Source organism: Danio rerio, chromosome 5 (assembly GCF_049306965.1).
Source record: "Danio rerio strain Tuebingen ecotype United States chromosome 5, GRCz12tu, whole genome shotgun sequence".
NCBI lineage: Eukaryota > Metazoa > Chordata > Actinopteri > Cypriniformes > Danionidae > Danio > Danio rerio.
Window position 1 is genome coordinate 67,872,501 of NC_133180.1, and position 25,022 is coordinate 67,897,522.

The following is a 25,022-nucleotide window of genomic DNA, read 5'->3' on the forward strand; positions in this document are numbered from 1 at the left end:
TTCATAGGTTTTGGTCAAGTTTGGAATGATTTGTAAAATTATATGTTTGTCAGGACCAGTGTTGAGGTGGATGACGGTGAATCATGGTCCACTTTTGCTCCATCAGAGTAAAGAGCTTCTTGAGAGCATGATGTTGACGGAGCTTTATGCACAACTGAAGTTCTTTGTTTTCTGAGGGACAGATAAATAGGTCAACATTCGTAAGTCAACATACAGTGATAATAGACTTCATTTTTGTCCCTCACGTTCACAAAAGGGCAAACTAGAAATGTTAATGAATGTTTTATGAAGAAATAATTATGTATGTATGTAATTTCTTGTGTTTTTTTAGAGCTGCGAATACAGGTTTTATGTTGCAGGGCCATATTCAGGCCAGTACAAACTTTTTTTTAATGTTAAAAACTGAAGATTTATCAAGTACAAGGTACAATATTATTCATTAGAACTTGCTTTAGTTGTTTTTCAGATGCACCTTTTTATCATTGCATTATGCTGATTTGCCCTCTTCAGTAAATCTGGCCATAAGTTTCTATTGCTGTTGTGTTTTACAGAAGAAAGAAACACATCAGTTTAGAATAACAAGGTGAGTAAATGATGATGTATGTTGTACTTTTATAACATGGATCTCTTATAACTTTGTAAAGGTTGCCACATAAAATGTGGCTTTAGAGCATTTTCTAACCTGATGCCAGAGTTGGGTTCCTCTCCAGTTGATTTCATAATAGACTCCTGCATAATAACATATTAAAAATTATTAAAACAATTAAAACATTTAATTTTAAATATCCACCTTTTTCCACACATGGCTACTGTGTTTTAAATTATTAGTTGCACTTCTGCTTTGGGGAACTTCAATTCAGAATAACTATAACAAATCATTTCAGATAATAGTGCAGCGCTATAAATGATTTATATCAATAGTGAAAACTGAGTGTGAGGTGCGATGGTGTCTTACATTTATCCATCATGAAAGTAACATGACATTTGGTATTTTAACATGATACTAGTGTTTCTGTGGCCAAAGCCAATGTTCCTCCACATTATTCATGGTCTGCTGAAAATAATAAGTTAATTTTAACAAGTTGCCTTTTAATACTTGGATGTAATGTGAGCAGAACAAAGGCACCTCACTGTTTTTAAAGCATTTTGAATCATGGCGTAAGAAACAAGTCATGGAAATGGCAGATTTAAAATTAAGTAAAAAGTTTTTAGCTGAGTGAGCTGGTTTTAGACTTGTGGGAAAAAGGGTTGATGTGAGTAATTTGAGATCGAAATGCGAAATGTTTGCTCTGACATAGCAAACATTACTTCCATGTGGCTAATCTCCATTTTGCTTGCTTTGTTTACTGTTGGTTACTAGGTGACCAATACTAAAGTCAACCACTCTAACAACTTGATGCAAACAAACCTATTTCGCATTTGTAATCTCTCCTTGAAAAGATTTGCTTGACGTTAGGATGGAAATCTATCGTTTACATTTTAAAGTCATAATAAAACGGAAGTTAAGGTTGTCTTTTTACTGCTATAATGTTGTAAATCCACTTAAAGCAAACCTGAAATAAGAATAAATTGTAGAGTTGTGCAAGATTTCATTATCTGGAAACCGATTGGATTGTTGAAAAACAGGCATTGATAACAAAATGAAGGAAGACGAATGACAAATTCAAAGCAGAAGTTAGACATTTACTGATATGTCTACCATAAAAGAATTCCATGTGACCTTGTAGGAAAGAAAGACGTTTTGAGGGAGGAGCGATGGTTATAGTGTTAAAGTTTATAAGGGCAAGTTAATTTTTACAAATTAATGATGTGCACAGATACATTTATAACAATAACTACTATATACATATAAAAATAAGAAGTCAATTTTGATTTCATGGCAACTTTTACATGGATTCAAAACTAAGCATATTGGTTTTGTTAGCTCACGCAAGTTTTGTGGTGTAAAATTATTCTGTGCATGTCATGAGGAAAAAGACAAATGTTTGCCCTTGTAATCTTGAATTAAAATCTGAAAATGCACTTCCTGTTTGTTCTTAGTTAAGTTCTCAGATTACGTCTGTCTGAGGTTTTGGGCGGGGTTAACATACTTAACCATGTCCCTCCAACTGTCTTGCTATTGCAAGAAACGGAAATGGTGAGGAGGAGGTGTCTGTTAGGTTAAAATAACTCCTGAAACCCATTTCCTCGATCTTTCTGAATGAAGCCTACTTTACTACATTTAATTTGCTCACAGTACAAAAAACAAGCCACGCCCACTTTTTTGTCATCTAATGTTCTGTTTATCTAGGAACTACGTCACATCACAGCTTTCGTTTCATACAATTCTTGCAAAGTGTGGGGGGAAAGGTGAATCGGAAAAAAGTGCCATGTTCTGTACCTTTTGCAAAAATGCGTTGCCTGGAAAAGTGCTGAAGGATGCAAGTGCCAACTGACTAGGTGAGACGAGAATGGAAGAACGCGATTGTTTTTGAGAAGTGGGCTGAGGATTTGTAAAATCAGGCTGGACATCCATAGAGCTGTACTTCCTCTTTTTGCTGTTAGGCAATGATGCAGGAGAAGGAGGAAGAACAGGATCTACAAGGTTACGCTTAAAACCACTCTTCGTTTCAGGCAGGATGGAAGGATTAAAACTGGAAAAGGAGTGTTGACGATTAAGCTTGTTTGGAGGTTTCAGCAGAATGGGACAGAGTGAAGCTGGTGACCTGGTATGGAGAGTAGTCGCTTCTCTGTTAGCTTGAAATGGCAGCATCTTTTTAGCTTTTTCAGAGTGAGATTCAGGAAAATCAGTTTTCAGTAAAACCACAGGTTTTTTTGCAACTGCATGACAGCCCAGAGCCGATCGGGTAGAGGTTGGTATCCTGGTGCTTTCCTCAACATTTCTACATTCCCTGGCAGTCGCTAAAGTCCAGCTTTCTTGAAGTTGGCGTTCTTGGCATTTTTTCTGAAATGGTTGGGCGTCTTTTGCGTGGCATCCCAACCTAAGCTCACCCAGGTCAAAAGGACTAAAAACTTTTCCAGCTTTTAATATCGGAGCTGAAACAGGCTTTGGTTTGGAGATGTAGAGGCTGCAATAGCCTGATGGTGATTTAATGACCTTTGGCTTCAGTGGTGAGGCTGGGAGGTCATAGTTAGAAATGAGGCTGTTAGAAGGAGGCGTGAGCTGGACGCCATGTCGAAAGGCACAGTGGTTTTTTAGAGCGTTTCTGTCAGCGTAGGTTTTGTGGCAGCCAAACTGAGTGCATTGATAGGTCTTTCTTCTCTGGTGGATCATCATGTGGGAAATGCTAAGGAGGAAGAGATGATTATGCTGTTGTAAGGTCTTACTGATATATTTCAAAAACATTTATTTTTAAAAACTATTTTAGATGCACTACAATCTACAATTCCAGATGGTTTATCTAAATCTGAACATGAAATTAAATCGGTCAGTAAATTTACCATTTTTTTAATGTATGTATTCATTTTAGATGCTACAGACACCTAAATATCATGCTATTGCAGGGAGACTCCTACCCTAAAAATGTTTTGCTGCTAAAAAGCTATTTCAGTATTGTAATGCGAAGAATGTTTAAATTTTTAGTACAGTAATGGATTTCAGTACATCATTAAATTACTAAATCTGGTCTGATCTATAGTCTTATTATTATTTTATATTGTATATATTTCTAATATATAAAATGTCTTGATGTGTATTTGAAAAAGGCGTTTGCTTTTATTTTGTTTTTTTTTGTTCTCCTGGCTTGTTGCACGCACTAGTGACGATTCTCTGTAAACCAATAGTGTTTTGCTGGACATCTAGCTCCACCCTTTTGGTAACGTTTTGTTGTTTTGGTACATATTGGAGGGAGTACCCATAAAGTAGTACAGTTTGGTACCTTTTGACAGTGTAAAGGACATAAGTGTACCAAACTGTACCACTGACTGGAAATGGATCATTAAATAGTGTCATTTTTAAGACTTACTAATGATTTTAAGAGACGCTATATTTGGGGACAATAGCTATTTTTCCATACAGCTATTTGTATGTGCATTTTGGATATCCGCATAAAAAAAGGGTTGATGGAAACGCCAAGTTGCGCATAAACTTTGAAAATGCTCATTAAAACATATATGCTAGTACCTCATGAATAAGTACTAGTATCTAATACTTAAGTTCTAGTATCAATTAATTGAATACTAGTATCTAATAAAAAAGTACTAGTACCTATTGATTAACTACTAGTACATAAAAATATGTACTACCCCCAGCTGGAATAAATACTAGTCAAAACTTAATAGTTGATATCTCAATGACAGTTTCTATAGAAATCAATGGACAATTTTGAATTTGTTACTAGTAACAACAGAATAGGTACTAGTCACTATAACAATACGTACTAGTATCTAATAAATAAGAACTAGTATATATTTATTTGTACCAGTATCTAATGAATAGGTACTAGTACCTATTAAATAGATATTAGTATCTAATGAAAAAGTACTAATATCTAATACATAAATACTAGTGTCTATTTAATAGGTACAAGTATTTAATAAATGAGTACTAGTATCTAATAAAAGGAACCAGTGTCTAAAGAGTAAGCACTAGTATATTTTTAAAAAGCACTAGGATCAAGGCAATAGGCACTATTATCTAATAAACAAGCACTGGTATTTAATGAATAAGTACTAATACGTAATGGAAAAGATACTAGTATCTAAAAATAAGCACTAGTAACATGAAAATAGACACTAGTATGGGTTATAGATTAAATGTCAAAACAACTGGCCATATATCTGCAGGTTGCTTGATGGGGAAGAAAGTCAAAAGGGCTTATTTTTAATCTATTTGGAGGCAAGAAATGAAGGAAAAATTTGTGTATTATTTGTATGTTTGGCGCAGCACCCATGTCTGTGACGTGTCATCTAAGCAATACCACAACTGTGTCGAAAAAGAAAATAGTTGAGGAGAAATTGCTAATCCCCTTCAAATGCCAAGTGAGCAAAGTAGATTTTCTATTCATGAAAGGCTCATTATGTAGATAATAACATAAGATAAAATACAGGCGTAGTCTGTGAGACGTAGTTTGCGGACCAAGACAAAGTTGTCAGCGATTCTTCCTATTGTAAAGTCATACGGTGTAAAAGCACCTGTCCCCAATCCATCGTGCAGTGTAAACACAGCAGCGGCGAAACGCTACCCCAGACAGTCATGCAGTGTGTAAAATCTGTGACACGACTATTTTGAAAATCGTGCAGTCTGAACTTGACATAAGAGAATTATTTAACAGATTTAAAATGTAATTTCCTTTTTAATTATCTTTAAACACCATATAATATCGGTAAAATCCAAGAGTGACAGATGTATACTTGTGTATTCATTTAAAAGTGCATACGTCTAAAAAAAGAGCAGAATGCATGCCCCTGACGCCCCATTCACACGGGGCGTCAACATCAACGCTTCCCATTCACTTTGAATTTGCTGACGCTTTTATGACGATCGCTTCAGCCCCAACATCAGACACGCCTTCAGTCAAGCATTGACGCTGAAGCCCCGTGTGAATGGGGCGTGACTGTATTAAGCAAGTGTTTACAAAAATAATTTAAAAAATGTATAGATTGAATGTGCTTGTTCTGTGATACCAAGCAGTATTGGTACAAGTCCTAAAAACTGTTATAGTTCATGCACTGTATTAATTGTAGTTACATATTTTTATATTTTCTGCACTGTACTGATAGTACATTTACTTATTTTAACCATTGTTAACTGAATAATTGAATGTAATAATATTTACATCATTTATTAAAATCTTAATTTTATTTATTTATTTTACTTTTCCACAGACCATTGAACGCTTCTTTGAGACCCCCTGAATATTACAGGACCGCAGATTAAACATCTCTAATCAATTGCCATAATTGAATCACTGAAATTGCAGCACACACTCGATACTTACAGCTCTTCGTGATGTTTAAACGCTCTCTGACAGACCTCACAAACATGAGGGACATCCTGACTGTGGCTCAGGAGATGCGTTTTAAGTGAACTGGTGCTTTTAAACTCCTTCCTGCACACATGACACTTATTCAATGAGACCCTGATTCTCTTGTCTGATCCCACGGGAGTCAGGAGCTCAGCATCTTCGGGTTTGGGATGGACGCATACTGATGGGCTTGATGAAGACGTCTTTCTGCCTTCTGCATTAAACGAAAAAAGCAATCGCTAATTCTGATTTAGACATTCAGAAGAGCATAAACATGAACAACATAAATGATGAAACCTGGGGCCTGTTTCAATAAGGAGGTTTATCCAACTCTTGAGTTTAAACTAGAACCCTTAGTTGACAAAAATAAATAAATAAAAATTAGGTGATTGTAATAATGATCATGTACAAAAGCAGCATCCAAGAAAGGTGTAGTCCAATAAAAGCAAAGATAGGCCGAGGATCGCCAGTTTGCCAACAAATACGTGAGAAAATTATTGAAATGTTTAAAAACAAAGTTGCTCAAAGAAAGAAAGGTAGCCTTATAAGACTAATATTATGGATATAAGAATAAAATTTAGATATATTTTACATTCAACAGTGCATAAAATAAATAAAGGACTCAAGGAATCTGGAATTTTAGTGTGTAAGGGACAAGGATGCAGGCCTAAGTTGAACAACCATGATCTCTGATCCCTCATGCGACACCGCATCAAGAACCGTCATTCATCTATAAACAATATCACCACATGGGCGCAGGACTACTTTGGCAAACCTTTGTCAGGTACCATATGTATTTATATTCACAAATGCAATTTAAAACTGCACTGTGCCAAAAGGAAGCCCTATGTTAACAGTGTCCAGAAGCTCTGTCGACTTCTCTGGGCTCGGAATCATCTGGGATGGACCATCACACAGTGGAAACGTGTACTGTGGTCAGAATAATCAGTATTCAAGGTATTTTTAAGGAGAAATTATTTCCTCTGAGATTGGGAAACTTGAGTTTTCGGGTTAGTTCAAGCAGCTTTGAGTAGGCTGACTCGGAGTTTAACCTTGTATGTCATCTAGGGGTGGAGCTACAGTTAATTTAAACTTAGTAATTAAATGTGTTTCCATCGTAGTTTATGCACATTTTCTCTTTTATGATAAAAAGTTTATCCTACTCTGTTGTGTGGATAAGTTTGTTTTTTGTGTGCAGTTTCAAAATGTTTTGCCGTTTTTACAAAGCATTATAAAAAACTCTTGATGAATACATTAAGATATGCTAAAATAATGGAAATGCACAAAAAAAAGAGGATGAAAACAGCTAATGACACTCTGAATAATCTGGATTTTTGATTTGCATTACGATTATTTTTATTACCACACTGCAAATAATTTTACTTAAGCAAGATGCACTTATTGTCGGATAAACTAAATTGGCCATAGAGTATGAATGTGTGTGTAAATAACAAAGTGTATTGGGTTTTCCCATTGCTGGGGCGTTCACCAGTTGTACCATATACTCAGTGGAGGGTTGCGACTGGAAGGGCTGCCGCACAATAAAACATTTGCTAGAGTAATAGGTGGTTCTTTCTGCGGCGGTGACCCCTAATAAATCAAGGACTATGCCAAAGGAAAGTGAGTGAGTGAATATGCACTTAGTTTAGATGTGTCCAGGAAATAAGACCATATATCATTTACATATAAAGAAATAATATCTTGATTACGTTTTTACAAATATTTGTACTTAAAAACATTAAAATAATTAGAAGTAATATAATAATTACATGAAAAACAATAAATACATCAATAAATTATTTAAACATCACTTGTAAATTAAAAAGAAAGCAAAATTAACTCTGGGTTTATCAAAGAAAACCTGCTCCTGACAAGGTTAGGTTCAGAGTAATTCACCGCGATAAGTATCAGCTATCTCCCTTTGATTTGCACCACTTTCTCTCGTTTGACAAATTTCCCATTCTGAAACCATAAAACCAAAGTTTCCTTCTTTTCAGGGTTAACCTACTCAGAGTTTTCAGATAACCGCCTTTCTGAAACTGACACCTAATTAAAAAACAAAACGTGTTATTACTTGAATCAGTCATGGTGTTTAGCCACAGATTTGACCCTCTGAGCGGCAGCTCTGTTATGTAGGTCGTGTCGTTAGGCACACTGCGAGCATCTGAGGAATCTTGCATCTTCTTCACTGACTGCTAGCTGTTTTCCTGTTGAACAGTGAGGACAGTCAGTAGTTTACAATAATTCATAAATGAAAAAGACGCATTTCACGAGCAAAATTCCAAATGCTAGCTTGAAAAGTAGTGGAGACATTTGCAAGCGCTCAAGAAATAGTAACTGTTACTTGGTCGATTATTCATGCGTTAAACACATAAGTTACGTTCACTAGTTAGCAAATAACGTTAGCTTAATTTTTTAAGATGGTAGCAATATTGAAACGTGTAAGTTAACGTAAGTGAGCAAACGTTAGCTAACGCAAAGCAAAAATACAAGATGTAAAAACCATAACCTAAAAATGTCAAATCCGCACTGTAAACTAATAAAATTACGTATGTGAACAAATGTTTACGTTACATGTTTATCCAAACTTGAGAGTCGGGTTTTTTGGGAAAACGGCAGAAACTCCGAGGGAAGCTTTGCGATTCAATTAACGGTAACCGATTCAAAGAACCGATTCGCTTGTACTGTGTTGTAGATTAACGCCCTGAAAGTTACCTTATTCAGTAGTTTCTACACGTGACGACTTTACAGGGTGCTTTAGTTGTTTCCATGCTCAGTTATTCTTCTCAATCCTATTTATTTACACCTTATTTACTTTTAAATGGTCTGTTAATTTTGTTGTTTGTTGTAAAGCTTTGCTCTTTGCTTTGATGCACGATCTCCCCCTTGTGGTCGGATCCTTCTCGTCACTGATTTTCGCCTAATTTTCTATTAAATTATGAGGTAGCATTTTATTGACATTTTAAGCTCTAATTTTTGAATTAGCTTGTCTGATGGTTATCATTAACACAATTTCTGATGCAACATTTATTTCCTACATTTTTATGTTTACAAAAATGTGTATATTTGCAATTGTGCATTTAAAATGTACATTATTACAGTTTTATAATAATGTAATGAGATTAGAATTCAAATAAAAAGTTTTGAACAAAGGAATATGACAAAATACGTGCTCTAATACCTTGCTATCATCATCAAGAAGAAAAAACCCATAAGGATTTATACATTTACTCTTCCTGAAATGTTGAGTGCTGTAAAGTGTTGTAAATCTGGTTAATTTATCAGTGTTTTTACAAATTTTATTAGTGTTTCTACTTTGGGTTCAGTTTAATTTCATTTAGTTCACTTTATTGGCAAATTGATTGATTCAAAGCAGTAATTCAGAACATTTACAGTGTATGGGAAGCGACAGTGTACAGCTATGTTCAGATCTTTCCAGAGATGCTCAATAGAATTTAGGTCTGGGCTCAGGCTGGGCCACTTAAGGACATTCACCGAGATGTTGTGAAGCCTAAATCTTCTTTATTTAAAATATATCTGACCAAGACCTGGTTAATGTTCACTGCAAACATATTTTGTAAGAAAACAAACAAACTGCATTTCCATTTAAAAAAATTCAGTTCCATCCAATGTTTCAAAAGCAATCCCAATACAAAATCTTAACATTTTCTACACATTATGTATATTTTTAATTATTATTGGCATTTAATTTTATAAAACATATTAATCAAGATCACTGGAAAGGTTTGTCTAGCAGTGAGACATACTTTAGTCCCAAGAGGAACTCTTGCCATTTAAACCTGATTTAGCCAGCAGCTAGCTCTCTGCAACTCTCACATGATTACCCACTGAAGCTAAGCAGAGTCAGTTCCTGGATGGGAGACCACATGGGAAAGCTGCCAGAAGTGGTGTTAGTGAGACCAGCAGGGGGCACTCAACCTGTGGTCTGTGTGGGTCCTAATGCCCCACCAGGGGCGCAACTACACATATACTGAGAGGTATGCGGGTTCAAGTTTTGTAACTAAAATAAAATAGTTTTGAACAAAAAAAGTTACCAAAAGGCCTGATGTATCAATATGACACATAATAAATTTATAAAAACATGTATATTGTATAAAATGGATTTTGATAGAAGGATTAAAAACATTTCAGTTCCAAAAAATGTGAATATTCGGACAATTTGTTCATGTGTCAACTTTAACAGGGTTAAGAATCATTATAATCAAGTATTTATATAGGTATTTATATAGTATTTATATAAATCATATTTATATAGGTGAATTTTTAATCCAAATATTTTATCTGAAATATCGGTTTATGTGAAATAGGTCTGTACTTACATAAACATACATTTTGTGTGATCCCTCTTATTTAGGCAAAATAATTAAATAATTAATAATAAATAAAGAAAAACTTCAGATTAATCTTATAACTTTTGACCTCAACTGTACTGTATGTATGATTTGACAGTTTTATTTTGATAAAAATTGTAAAAAAAAAATCTAAAGTTACATTTACATGAACACTTTACACTTGGCTCTGCGACTGCATGTTATTGTGTTGATTTTGAATTAAAATGTGTGTGCCAACGTATGCAACTCATGGTATAATTTTTTATTTATTAAAATACAATATTATACTCATACAAAATGCAAAAAATAACATTTTTAACAAAACATATTTATTTATTTATTTATTTTTTATTTGAAACTTTTAGTAAGGATAATTTCAAAAATAGTTTTGGCACAATGGCGCCCCCCCATGTGTGGCGCCCCATGCGCCGCATATACTGCATACCCCCTTTTTGCGCCACTGTGCCCCACTATAGTGACGGGGACTCTATACTGCTCAGTGAGCGTTATCTTTTGGATGAGATGTTAAATCAAGGTCCCGACTCTCTGTGGTCGTTAAAAATCCCAAGATGTCCTTCGAAAAAGAGTAGGGGTTTAACCCTGGCATCCTGGCCAAATCTGTCCACTGGCCTCTGTCTAACCATCCTCATATCATAATTCTAAATAATTATTTTATAAAAAATAAAAAGTTTAAGGAATTTTTTTTTAATTATTATTGTTTAATTTTAAACTGAAAAACTCAGTTCATTAAGGGTTGCATGCTGAATCTGCTGTTCTAGGCTGGAAAGCAAATGTTGCCAGGGCTTTGAGAAAAGCGCTTTGTTACTTTCATCCCATCACTTTCGTTCCCGCTCTCCCCTATTAAAATATTTTAGTAATCCCAATGCTACTGCGAAAACTCTCTATTGGAGTGCATAACAGCACACTTTTGCACTAATAAATGTGCTGAGCTACAGTGTTAACAGTGTTTTTTAAGTGTCTTTTGTCCAATAGCCAACAGAAAGATTGTACAATTGACTTATCTTATTCCCAGAATGGTGTTTCAGTTGTTAATCTCAAAACAACGATTTAATTTACGAAGTCCTCTGACTTATAATGTCTTGGAACAAAAGATATTGAGGGACGCAGTGCAATGGGCGTGGAAAATGGTGAACGATGCTGACAGATTTGCAGTCTGGAGAAGAGGAGATCTAGTTTCATACAGAGCTCAGCATCTGCATGCAAAAGGACTTCTGCACATCGCGCTTCCCTCAAAAACTTACAATACAATATCTGAAAAGAATGCAAAACATGCAATGTGTGCAGATTTACTTAGAAAGAATAAATGACGTGGTAGAGTAAAGAACAGCTGTTCCTGCATCACTAAAGGAAATCTCAACTGGACCTAAACAGGTAATATATTTTTTATATTATTATATTATATATATTTGTATGTGTGTTGTGGGGAATTCTTGGTTTGGTGGAGACTTTATATTTGGGACATTTAAAAACAAATCAGCTTAAAAGTCATATTAAAATGCAGAAAGTGTTCTTTCAGGATTGTTTTTAGAGGTTAGGGGTAGAATGTACTGTTTAGTTAAATAAATAAAAAATCATCATTTGTGCTGAAAGTCTTCATAAAACATGAAATCCCAACATGTGTATGTGTGTGTCTGTTTATTGGCTGTTGAGTATTAAGCATTATTGCTAAAAAAAAATGTAGATTATGATAAATAAAAGATTATGTTTGTAATCTTAAAACAGTCTGCTTCATCTAAGCCCTCATATTATATTTATGCATTAAAAAAATCTAACTTTACCAATACAATGTATGCTTATGTTCATGTCTCAATTATGATGAGGAAAGAATCCCCTCATGTCCTCTCTCAGCAGTTTGTCCATTTAAACTCTTTCATTGGATCCTGCTCCACATCTCCATCCAGCACATTTGAGTTCTGAGGCAGAGCTCCAGACACCAGATGTCATGACACTATCATCTCTGTATGCTTCACGGGTCTCACTCCACCCACTTGGACCTCCATGTTTTTTTTGTCCCATCAGGCTAATCTGAGAGAGTCCTGAGAAAGTCTGGCCTCCTCCCTTCTGTTCTATAGATGTGTCTGGAGTAAAGAGCAGATCTGTTGGCTCAACAGCACCGTCAACGTGAGTTCAGACACATTTTGACTGTTAAATTTGATTTGTTGGAGCGTGTAGTATAAGATTTGAAGAGCTTTTGACTTTGTCATTGTCAATTTAAAATGAATAGTTAAAGAATATGCATTGATTATAATATTCTCAGACTTTATAACATCCACCCATCCATAACCATACATATATCCACACATCTATCCATAAACACATCCATCCATCTACACACACCCATACATACATCCATCTATCCACACATCATTCATCTATCCATCCACACATCCATCCATCTGCAAATTCATCCCTCCATCTACACATACCATACATAAATCCACACATTCATCCATCCATCCATCCATCCATCCATCCATCCATCCACCCAAACATCCATTCATCTGTCTACATCCATACATGCATACATACATGCACACATTTACCCATCCATCCATCCATCCACACATTCATCCGTCCATCCATCCATCCATCCATCCATCCATCCATCCATTTATCCGCAAATCCATCCATCAGCCCATACCCATACATAAATCCACACATCCATCCATCCATCCACCCATGTATCTATTCATCTGTCCACATCCATCCATACATGCATACATGCACACATGCACACATTCACCCATCTATCCATCCATACACACATTCATCTATCCATCTGGCCATTCATCCACACATTCACCCATCCACCCATCCTTACATGCATTCATCCATCCTTCCAAACATTGATCTATCGTTTAATCCACACATTCATTTATCTCTCTATCCATCCATACACACATCCATCCATCTATCCATCCATACACAATTTCATACATACACGCATTCATCTGTCCATCCAACCAATTATTCATTCATCCATCCTTCCATTCATCCATCCATACACACACATTCATCTGTCCAACTATACAATCATTCATCCATTGACCCATCTATCCACCCATACACGCATTCATCCGTCCATCCATTCAAGCATTCATTCATCCATCCATCCATCCATCCATACATACATACATACATACATACTTTCAAACCTTCATCTATCGTTCAATCCACACATTCATTCACTATCAATACATACACATTCATCTGTCCCTCCATACACACATCCATTCATCTGTTCATTTATACATACATACATCCATCATGTCCATCAATACACTCATTCATCCATCTATCCATTTATCCATACACATCTATCAGTTTTTCCATCCTTCCATCTATCCAACTTTTTATCCATTGGTCCATCTCTCCATCCATTCCTTCATCCACTCAGTCATCCATCTATCCAAACATTCACCTATCGTTCCATTCACACATTCATTCATCTATCTATCCATACGCACATTTATCCATCCATCATCCATACACACATTTATACATACACACATTCATCCACCCATCCATCCAGCCATTCATCCATCCATCAATCTATCCATCCAACTAACCATACACACATTTATCCATCCATTCATCTATCCATACACACATTCATCTGTCCATTCATACACACATCCATCCATCATGTCTATCCATCCATCTGTCCATACAAACATTTATCTACTGTTCCATCCACACATTCATTCATCTATCCATCCATACACGCATTAATCCATCTATCTATTCATGCATCCATCCATCCATCCATCCATCCATTCATCCATCTATCAGTCCATATACATTCATCCATCTATCATCCACATTTTCATCCATCCATCCATCCATCCATTTATACACTCATTAATCCATCTATCCATTTATCATCCATACACGCATCTATCCATCCATCCATCCATCATTCCATATACATTCATCCATCCATCATCCACATATTCATCCATCCATACACACATTCATCCATCGTTCCATCCATCCATACTTGCATACATCCATCTGTCCATCCATCCATACACACAATCACCCATCTATCTATTCACACATTCATCCATCTATCTATTTATCCAGATACAAATTCAAACATCCATACACGCATTCATCCATCTATCTTGCCATCGATCCAGACACACATTCATCTATCCACTGATACACATTCATCCATCTGTCCATCCATCCATACACAGACTCATCCATCTATCCATACACACATCTACACACACATACTGTACATCCATATAATTAAAGTCATCATGCATTGTTGTATTATTGTGTATCTTGCAAATCTCTGTAGAACACCTCAGCCCAATGTCTGCCAAAGGAATGAGGAACAGGGGTGGTAAATGTCTGAAGGCGGTTCATACAGTAACCGAGGCTTTGAAAATCCTCTATCGGCAAAAACTGCTCCCACTGGAGAAGTACTATGGTTTCTCCGATTTCCACTCATCAAGCCTTGAAGATGCAGACTTTGACAACAAACCCATGATACTGGTGTTGGGCCAGTGCTCTACAGGCAAGACCACTTTTATCAGGTGAATGATCAACAATAAGAATAATCAATTGGCAACATAAAAGCATATTGACTTGTAGGGATGGTATACAGTTTAACCCAAAGAATGACCAGTCTGGTAGATGAGGAAGAGCCGGAGTCAGAGATTGAAATAAATAAATCAAGTTTACTGAAGATAGTTTGCAGTTTCATCCGCAGAAGCCAGCTTCAACACTCGCAATGAGTTCCTAGGCCGCTCTGCTTACAATCACCAATCAATAACAATTATACTCTCACATAACGTCATCAACTGCGTCACACATACAGGTGTTCTAACCTGATTGGTTAAAACACAGATAGACTTGGAAAATTTCCACGTGGGGTTTGTGCGTATATTCTGAACAATATCTTAAGCATAAACGTCAGACATCCCTTAGACTGATTAGAGCTGACTCCAGACCTGTGAAACGGATCAGCAATCAAATAGAACACACACACTTAAGCCTGGTTTATACTTCTGCGTCGTGACCAACGTAACTCACGGCGCAGGCAACGTGCGCAGCTGTGCATTTATACTTCTGCACGCTGTCTCTGTTGGTCTGCATTAACACTTCCGAAACGCTAGTTGGCAGTGAGGTGTAAATGTTCCTCTGTGTCGAGTTTCTTCGCCTCTGTTTGGCTTTTCTGAACACTTCCTGGATGTACAAGTGACTCAAACTCGCTCATTTTGAGGCAGGAACCGGCGGACGTGCAACAACTTTAACCATGAGGTAAACACAGAACAAAACTTTCCATCCGGAGCTCCTTCACGGGACTCCACACTTGTAAACAATCGCTCGCGCCATGCGCGTGGCTCTCGGTCCCGCCCAGACTCGTCAGCGCTACCAAGCCGACCAATCACAGAGCTTGCACTACGCGTTGTTGCGACTTGTAGTTACAATTTTTGAGAGGTGCACGTCAGTGACGCCGACGGCCACGGCGAAGGGATATGCGTCAGCGCCGTAGCATACGCCGGCGTTTGACGCAGAAGTATAAATCAGCCTTTAAAATGCAATTTGTTTCTTATCCAAGGCTGAGTGTACTCTCAGCCGTCTTTATCAAAACTGGTTAAAAACCTGCATAATCTACATTCAGGCAGTTATATTCTTACTATACAAAGTCTATCTTGAATAAAAGTAGAATCACTTTAAAAGATTTAACTGTAAACATAACAAAATCACTTTAGACATTTTAGATAGTATTAACTACTAGAAATAACTATAGAAACAGTTGATTCCAATCCTCAGCCCTCAGTTTCACTCAAGGTCTCCGTGACCTCTGACCTAGATTGGTGGCTTCTGAAAATAGTTATAAAGAGACAGGCAAATGCACTGAACATTCTAATATTAAGCAATGTGTTAGCTTATTCATTAATTAAAATCAATTCACAGTTAAATACTCATTCAAATGATCAAATAATTATATTTAATAAAAAAATTATGAGAAACAAGATGATAAGAAAAGGATGAACGTTGGTCCATGATAAGACAGATTGGAAAGCAGAAATACGAATCCTTCAGACTCGATTAGGACAATTCTGACATCTATTTCCATGTTATAATCTCTTCATCCCCATTGTATTGTATTGTATTGTTCTCTATTCAGTTCTGTTCTATGTTATTCTACTTATTTATTAATAGTTTTCTTAAAAATGAGATTATATTTAAGGTGTGCTAAGAGAAAGGGTAAGATGTAAGTAGCTACATATTTAAAATGTACTTATTTTTTATTTACAATAGAAATGTGAAACGCTCAACAAATCCAGTGGCATCTTTTTGATAAATGTAAATTTTCAGGTGAAAATATAGAATGAATAATTTCTTTATTAATGTAACTGATAACTGCTTGTGATGAGACAAACGTTTTGCCATTTTTATATATATTGCACACATACATTTGTATTCATAAATTAAAATAGTACACTTTTAATATTGCTGTATAGTTGTCTTTACCGTGTGTTGTTTTTAATTAAGGGACAAAACCTGTTTTTTGTTTAACTCAATACCTATAATCATTTCTATACTGCACCTTACATTTTGAGACCACTTAATACAGTATGTTATATTTAATTTAACACACTATAAAGACACCGTCCTTCAAGACACTAAAGAGTATTACCTTGTGGTGCATTATGTCTGTTTAAGGGATTATGCCAGGGATAATGCAGTCTACTTCAGGCTGGTTGTTCTCATAGAATATAGGGGTGAAGCCAGACAAGCTTATCAGGCTGCTTATCAGACTTAAGGGAATTCTTCTGCGAAAACAAGCTGGATGTACATTATCCAATTTATTAAATTACTACTTGACACAAAACTAAGCAATTGAACACAAAAATAGATCTGAGCTGTAATAACTTACTAACTCGTTAATTAAATGTAAAGAATGCAGAAAAACTGACTGAATGCAGCCCACACTATCCTTCCTTTTATTATAATTATTACTATTATTATTATTATCATTATTCAGTCGCAACATGGCACCAAACAATCAAGAACAGCAGTGAGACAAATGAGCAGGTCCATATGTACAGAAGAGTATATAATATATTCACTATCGGTCAAGATGATTCATAGTACCCAGAATAAACTATTACAGTTCAGTTGTTTTTGCAGAATAAAGCTCTTCAGTCTAATCTAACAGCCCCCTGCTTAGGGCTGCTGATAAGCTTGCAGGGGCGGACTGGCCATATCCTTGTGCATTGGTTCCCAACCTTTTTTTGCCTGAGACCCCCTTGTCCCCCCGAAAAATATTGTAAGGCCCCCCTCCACATTTAATGATATTTTCGCTCACATAAGTTTGCAGTAGGTATGACAAAACATTTTTTTCACACAAACGGTATGTTTATTACTATATATAGATATGTTTATGCACAAATAATGGCCTAATGTAAAATATAATAGCAAAACATCAGTAGGCTATTTGTTTTGGGTACACCTTGCGGTATTGGGGATGAGTCATCTCCAGATGTCTTATTAATTTGGACGACCATGTGGATTTATCAACAAGACCTTTGGAGCAGATAATGCACTGTGGCTGGGTCAGGGACTCTTTGCTTAGAGAAAATGGAAAAAAACAAAGTTCAGGTGACTATCTTGGTATTTCCTGCATTTCATGTTTCCAGTATTGCTAGTGCTGCGACCCGAAATGTTTGGAGCTTCCTCACCTGGTATGTGGAGGACGAGTTACAAATTTTTTTGTCAGCCAGGGGATAAAATTAATTAAGGCAACATGATCATAATTTTCCACTGCTAAAAATTGTTGCAAAATAGGACACAACCCCCCACAGAGCTCGCTGAGGCCCCCTTGTGGGCCGGGAACCGCTGTCCTAGTGGACTAATGGTCAATCTTGTTTGCCACCTTGAATCTGGTCTGACACCCCCTTCAATCATCCGCCCGATCATTCAAAACACTCCACCCTGCCACCCAACCCGCTCTTCACTTTACCAACTGCTTACCCCAACCCCACAAACCCCCTCTTCACTTACCGATTGCCCCCCAACCCCCCTTGTCTTCACTCAAGTGACCTGATGTTCAATAACTGTCCCGGGCAAAAGTACTTTCCCAGTCTGCCTGCTGTAGGCTGGTCATGCTTTATTTTGATTAACCTCCTGGATGTACTTTATCCCTTTCTTGAGGCTTACTTATCTATTGATTATTCCTTACATATTCTAGAGTGCAATAAATATTTCTTATGTTCGGCAGGTATCTTCTTGAACAGGAGTATCCTGGAAGCAGAGTTGGCCCAGAACCGACAACCGACAGTTTCACAGCAATAATGCATGGAGAGATGGAGGGAATTATTCATGGCAATGCTTTAACTGTTGATCCCAATAAGCCTTTCCGCAAACTCAGCCCATTTGGAACAACTTTCCTAAATCGGTGAGCGAAATATATAAGCAATGATGCAACAAGAAGAAATAATAATAATCACACTGGGAAATGCTGTTGAAACCGTCAGAATTGCTCTAACAGCACAGATCACTCCAGTGGACAGAGCCAGGAGAAGAAAGCCTCAGCTAATGCATCATTATTTGGCTCAGCTGACTGCATCCCTTTGAGAAAGCACCATGTCCTGTCAGTTTGAAAGATACTGAATCTGCGTAAAACAGTCGGAAAGCTGTGATGAACAATGCTCATCTGTTGTTTTTCAGATTCCAGTGTGTACATCTGCCCAATCGGGTCCTAGAGAGCATCAGCATCATCGACACACCAGGGATCCTGTCTGTGGCCAAGCGCAAAATGGACAGAGGTACACCATGTACATCATAAACAATGCTGGAAGCCAGGGGTTTCAATCTTAATCAGTGCTCAAAAAATAAACGTTTCGAACTCAAGTAGGTAGTAGGAACTCAAGACATGCCGTATCAGATATACGAGACTCATTTATGGACATTTACTAATAGGAGAAGTTTCCCTAAAATGTCAATATTACAACAGAAATCTAACTGTTAAACATGCTTTTGAAATGCCCTGTTTTTAATGTTATCAGACAGCGATTTTTATCTAAAGACACTTTAAAGGAACTATTTTTAAATGTGACTTCTACAAAAAGGCTAGAACTGGTCAAAGGTAAACCTTAACCTTTTTAACATTTTAGATTTTATCATATGAATTATTTAATGCTGATGAATGTCTTTTTATTGATTTAAAAAATGTATTATTATTATTTTTTTTTTTTAGAAAAGTGACATTTATAAAATGTTGTAAATTTGATTTGTTTTTGCCATGAAATAGCCAGAGATATGACAGTAAAGATGAGACAATGAATTCAAAACTCTCTTTCTCAATCTTTTAGATGCCAGGGACCCCCAAAATATAATCATTCCCATGCCAAAGACCGTCAAACTAAAATCTAGAAGCAGTTTCTAAAGCCTGATTTAAATGCAAAATGTTTAATATTATATTATTTACACAATCTACAATGTGGATTTGGTACAGATTTCAAACTCGTAAAGTGAAAAATTCATAGTAAAATAAAAAGTTAACCAGCTTTCCCTTGCTTTTTAAATAAATCAATGCTATCATTGTCATTTGTTTTAGGACCTTTTAATATTTTATAATTTTAAAACATTTTAGATTGTTAATCCAAATTTTTATGTATTTATTTTTGCAGTTCTGATATGTTTATTTATCTTAAAATATTATATAATTATAAAAAATCATATATTCATTATTTTCAATATATTTTGTACTTTTTTTTTTTCTTACACAAACATTTACATGTATCTCCTAGCACTTCCTTGGAGCCCGGTGACCCCATATGGAAATGTGAAAATCGCAACAACAAAAAAAATGAATGTTCAAAATGCATTCAGAACATAATATGTAACCCAGACCTTTCTTTATTTCTTTCTTTATTTTTTTGTACTTGTTGATAGGTGTTGATGTTTATTGTGTTAAGTGTGTCATTCTTGTTATATGTGAAGCAACACCATGTCGGAATGAATTACCTTAATAAAGTTTTAAACAACAACAACAAAAAAACTAAACTAAAAACTAAACTAGATCTGCTGTCATGTTAAGTATTGAGCTGGAGCCAAATATTTTCTTACTGATGTCACTATCAAAAGACTGCTATGCCTTTTGGTGCACTTTACACTACAGTATGTCCACACTATAGGGGGAACGCCAAAGCGATGTTTTAATACACTTAAGGGAGGGAATGGGTTTAAAAGGAGCATTACTCATGAACATGAACAGATTTCCTGCATGAAAGTCTCTTCTGTAAGTCAGTAAGTGGATGGTACATATGATGGTTAGTCATTTTTTGTTTGTTGCATTTCGTCCCTATTGTGACACATACAGTTGAAGACAGAATTTTAAGCCCCCCTTTGAATTTATTAATTTTTAAAATATTTCCCAAATGATGTTTAACAGAGCAAGGAAATGTTCACAGTATGTCTAACAATATTTTTTCTTCTGGAGAAAGTCTTATTTGTTTTATTTCGGCTAGAATAAAAGCAGTTTTAATAAAATAAAATAAAATAAAAACATTTTAAGGTCAAAATTAATAGCCCCTTTTAAGCTATATATATTTTCGATAGTCTACAGAACAAACCATTGTTATACAATAACTTGCCTAATTACCCTAACCTAGTTAACCTAAATAGCATAGTAAAGCCTTTAAATGTCAGACAGTTTAAGCTGTATAGAACCAACACAGCAAAATTTCTCTGGCCCAGCTCTGGCCCACACAATCAACATTTGCTTGGCCCACATGCCGCAGTGAATTACGGTACATGATTGGACCAAGTCTGGCTTCCAGGCAAGGGCCAAACATGGACCATGTCTGGGCCAAGTTTAGCCAGGTTAATAATCTGGGCCTGAACTGGGCCATTGTCTGGAAGCCAAATTCCAGTAGCAACACAGGGTAGAACAGATTAATAATTCAAACAATTAAATCTCGATTGTTTCCTGGATAATGAAGGCATTAGAAGATGCAAACATCAAGATGGAAATTATTTTGTGTATTAAAATGTTTCTTTACTATTATTTAAAATAATTAAGAGGATTTTAAATGTGGGTCAAGATGGGCCAAACTTACGCGGCCCACATATACATTTTTAATATTTGGGCCAAATACTACATTTGACATCTGGCCCATGTCCTGTGTGCTGCCTTAAAGACGGTGCCACCTCTGCCAAACCTGGGCCATGTGTGGTCCACATGCAATATGCCAGTGCCAGCTTTATGCCAAATATGGGCCAGAATTCTTTGCTATCTGGGTGTTCACTGCAGCATGTGGGCCAACCAAACGCTAATTATGTGGGCCAGAGATATTTAGCTATGTGGGAATGAGGTGCCACCAAACTAGGGTCACGTTTGGCCCACATGCTGTATGCCAGTGCCGGATGAATGCCTGCTGTGCCAGATTTATGCCATATCTTGGCCAGAACTCTTGGCTACCTGGGAAGTGTCTTGAAAAATATTTATATTTTAAAATAGTAATATATTACTTACTTTCATCATGGCAAAGACAAAATAAATCAGTTATTAGGAATGAGTTATTAAAATTATTATGTTTAGAAATGTGCTCTAAAAAAGCATCTCTCTGTTAAACAGAAAATAGGGAAAAATAAACGGTGGAGGCTAATAATTCAGGGCGGCTAATAATTCTCACTTTTACAGTATTTAACTTCTCTTTTTTCCATCAGGTTATGACTTTCCTTCAGTTATCCGCTGGTTTGCGGAGCACGTAGACCGGATCATCCTCCTGTGTGATGCACACAAGCTGGAGATTTCTGATGAGTTTTCCCGCACTATACTGGCATTACGAGGCAATGAGGACAAGCTCCGAGTGGTGCTCAACAAGGCCGACATGGTGGACTCGCAGGAGCTGATGCGGGTCTACGGCGCCCTCATGTGGTCTCTCGGGAAGGTCTTCTGCACCCCGGAGGTCCTGAGGGTCTACATCGGCTCCTTCTGGACCGCTCCGATGCGAATCACAGACAACCGCAAACTGTTTGAGCGAGAGGAGGGAGATCTTTTTGCAGACCTTCAGAACCTGCCAAGAAATTCTGCCCTGAGAAAACTCAATGATCTGGTGAAACGAGCACGCCTTGTAAGGGTGAGGACACGTCTGCTTTCTGACACTAGTTTAGTTCTGTGAAACAATTAAAAATGTAACTTTTAATTTGTGCTGTTTGCTTTGAGGTTATCTAATGTTTTGAGGAAATCTGAACAGAAATATGCGTTTGTAATGTTCAGCATTTCCAGGTTATAGGAAAAATGTTTTCAAAATAAATGTTTTCATTTGTTGCTATTTGAAAATCAGGGTTATTTCACAAAATATTGATTTATTAACAGTTGTGAAGTTAAGATTTTCATATTGTGCAGACTAAAATGAATACAGACATTCTGTATGAATACATTACAGTCTGAAAACATGGTACCCTTCATGTAATTGCATAAAAGATACACTGTAAAAAGTAATCTCTGCAGAGTTGCAGAGTGTATGGGTGATTCCCAGTGATGGGTTGCAGGTGGAAGGGCATCCGCTGCGTAAAACATATGCTAGATAAGTTAGTGGTTCATTCCGCTGTGGCGACCCCAGATTAATAAAGGGACCAAGCCGAAAAGAAAATGAATGAATAAATGTGGAGGGGGCCTTACAATATTTTCCAGGGGAAGGGGGTCTCAGGCAAAAAAAAAGGTTGAGAACCACTGGCATATACCATATATACAACTATAAAAGAGATGAGACCGCTAAAAAAATGATTTCAGTTTCTCTGGAATTTACTAACTAACAAACTATCTACATTGTAAATAGTGATTAGTTACCTAAAGCGAGTAAAGCAATTGCCTTAAAAGCAACAGGCTGACTTTACCAAATTAATGTAAGTAAACCCATTGTACTTAACTTGTACTCACCTTTTTAAAACCAACTAATCCTTTTTACAGTGTCACTATTTTAGCACATCTGTTTTCAATTAACTATTGTAATTATCACAATATTACATATTTGGTGGTTCATTAAGTGTATAAAATCTACAATTAAATTTAGAATTTAGAAGACACACTGGAGTCTGGAAGAGCAGATTTGTTTTTCTTGAGGGGGGGAACTAAAGTAATAAAGGTGTATTGAAAAAAGTAATTAGTTTACTTTTATTTTAAAAAATAAGTACAATTAGCATAATTATAAAAATTAAGTCAACTTAACAGTTCCAAGTTACAATGGGTTTAGTTACATTATTTTTGTAAAGTCAGCTTGTTGCTTTTAAGGCAATTGCTTTACTCGCTTTAGGTAACTAATCCCTATTTAAAATGTAGATAGTTTGTTAGTTGGTAAATTCCAGAGAAACCGAAACAATTTTTTTAGCGGTCTCATTTCTTTTATAGTTGTATATATGGTAAATGCCAGTGGTTCTCAGCCTTTTTTTTTTTTTTTTTGCCTGAGACCCCCTTTTTCCCTGGAAAATATTGTAAGGCCCCCTCCACATTTATTCATTTTCTTTTCGGCTTGGTCCCTTTATTAATCTGGGGTCGCCACAGTGGAATGAACCACTAACTTATCCAGCATATGTTTTATGCAGCAGATGCCCTTCCAGCTGCAACCCCATCACTGGGAATCACCCATACACTCTCATTCACAGTTGTACTCTATGGATAATTTTAGCTTATCCAATTCAGGCGTGTGTCTGTGAGGCGTCAGCACTACCTACTGCACCCCCGCATCAAATTTGTGTGTTTTTTGGTCAGGCAGGGGATAAAATGAACTAAGGCAACATGATCGTTCCCCTAATTGTCCACTGCTTACACAAACACACACACACACACAGAGCTCACCGAGTGCAAATGCGACATCCTAAAGGGTTAGTTCACAATAAATATAAATTCTGTCATCTTTAACTCACCTTAGTGTCTTTTCAAAAACGCATAAGAGCTAGAACACTAATTAAGGTGTTTCTTTCTTTTTTTTAATTTAAAAATGTAATTATCCCTTATTATTACGATTGTTAAATTAACAAAGATTATAGCATCACCTCAGAGTATTTTCATGCACTCAGAGGTGACACAACTTTCTCTGTGTTTCAGCAAATTGAATGATTTTTGGCGACACTCTGGGCAAATTTACTACCCTTCCATTATGTTAGTAGCTGTTTTTGCCCTATTGACTTCCACTATAATACAAATTTTAATTGCAAAACCACCATATAATCATGCATTCTTGATTGTTGCTGGTTTTCATTGTTGGGAAGAGGCCTAATTTGTCATTTTTGCTTACAAAAGAGTTAAATAAATAAATAATCTGTTCTTCAAGTTACTTCATTTCTCCATCAGGCTTGGTTTAAACCACTGAATTAATGGATTTCATTAATTGTGTATATATAAACCTTTTGACCTACAATGATGGACAAAAGTTCAGGTGCCATAAAAATTGTTTATTTGTGTCCTCAAAGGTTTTGAATGATAAGAGGTTGAGTAACGGATTACAGAATTTCTGTTTTTGGGTATAATATCCTTGTAATTATTAGTCATGCAGTATACCACACGATATATGCCCAACCACTGCTGCATCTGCTTAAATCTCCACTTTGTAAATAATGGTTGTTCCTGTTATCGAAGCTGATCTGCTTCTTTGGTTTCCACCTGTCCTACTAAAACATTAACATGACTTCTCCCATTTCTTTTCTTCACCCA

The 25,022-nt window shown here is 36.3% G+C and overlaps 3 protein-coding genes across 23 annotated transcripts in view; 2 read left to right on the forward strand and 1 right to left on the reverse strand.

The window, feature by feature from the left end:
• The window catches only part of znf541 (zinc finger protein 541), a 20,179-nt gene extending 11,155 nt beyond the window's left edge, over positions 1–9,024 (reverse strand). For 8 of the 15 annotated variants that reach the window (XR_012406425.1, XR_012406427.1, XR_012406426.1 and 5 more), the window contains exons 1-6: positions 8,682–9,024; positions 8,041–8,173; positions 5,940–6,180; positions 2,381–3,287; positions 683–729; positions 57–171 (exon numbers count right to left, since the gene is read on the reverse strand). Coding sequence is in view for 4 of the 15 variants with exons in the window: in XM_021476664.3 (XP_021332339.2) it covers positions 57–171; positions 683–729; positions 2,381–3,287; positions 5,940–6,180; positions 8,041–8,146 (1,416 nt within the window). In the remaining 11 variants the exon portion in view is untranslated. Of the gene's footprint in view, positions 1–56; positions 172–682; positions 730–2,380; positions 3,288–5,939; positions 6,181–8,040; positions 8,174–8,540 lie in introns of all 15 variants that reach the window. The other 7 variants (XR_012406431.1, XR_012406430.1, XR_012406429.1 and 4 more) reach the window with 1 other exon arrangement.
• lrwd1 (leucine-rich repeats and WD repeat domain containing 1) overlaps positions 1–25,022 on the forward strand; it is a 779,065-nt gene that overhangs the window by 501,389 nt on the left and 252,654 nt on the right. The gene's annotated exons all lie outside the window — the stretch shown is intronic.
• Positions 5,827–25,022, forward strand: part of ehd2a (EH-domain containing 2a) — a 30,094-nt gene continuing 10,898 nt past the window's right edge. For 2 of the 6 annotated variants that reach the window (XM_073951549.1, XM_017356372.4), the window contains exons 1-6: positions 11,060–11,710; positions 12,359–12,460; positions 14,649–14,886; positions 18,585–18,761; positions 19,034–19,131; positions 22,037–22,449. In XM_073951549.1, the coding sequence (XP_073807650.1) occupies positions 14,663–14,886; positions 18,585–18,761; positions 19,034–19,131; positions 22,037–22,449 (912 nt within the window). In that variant the 5' untranslated portion in view covers positions 11,060–11,710; positions 12,359–12,460; positions 14,649–14,662. Of the gene's footprint in view, positions 6,899–11,059; positions 11,711–12,358; positions 12,461–14,648; positions 14,887–15,383; positions 15,614–18,584; positions 18,762–19,033; positions 19,132–22,036; positions 22,450–25,022 lie in introns of those variants that run through there. The other 4 variants (XM_073951547.1, XM_073951548.1, XM_073951550.1 and 1 more) reach the window with 4 other exon arrangements.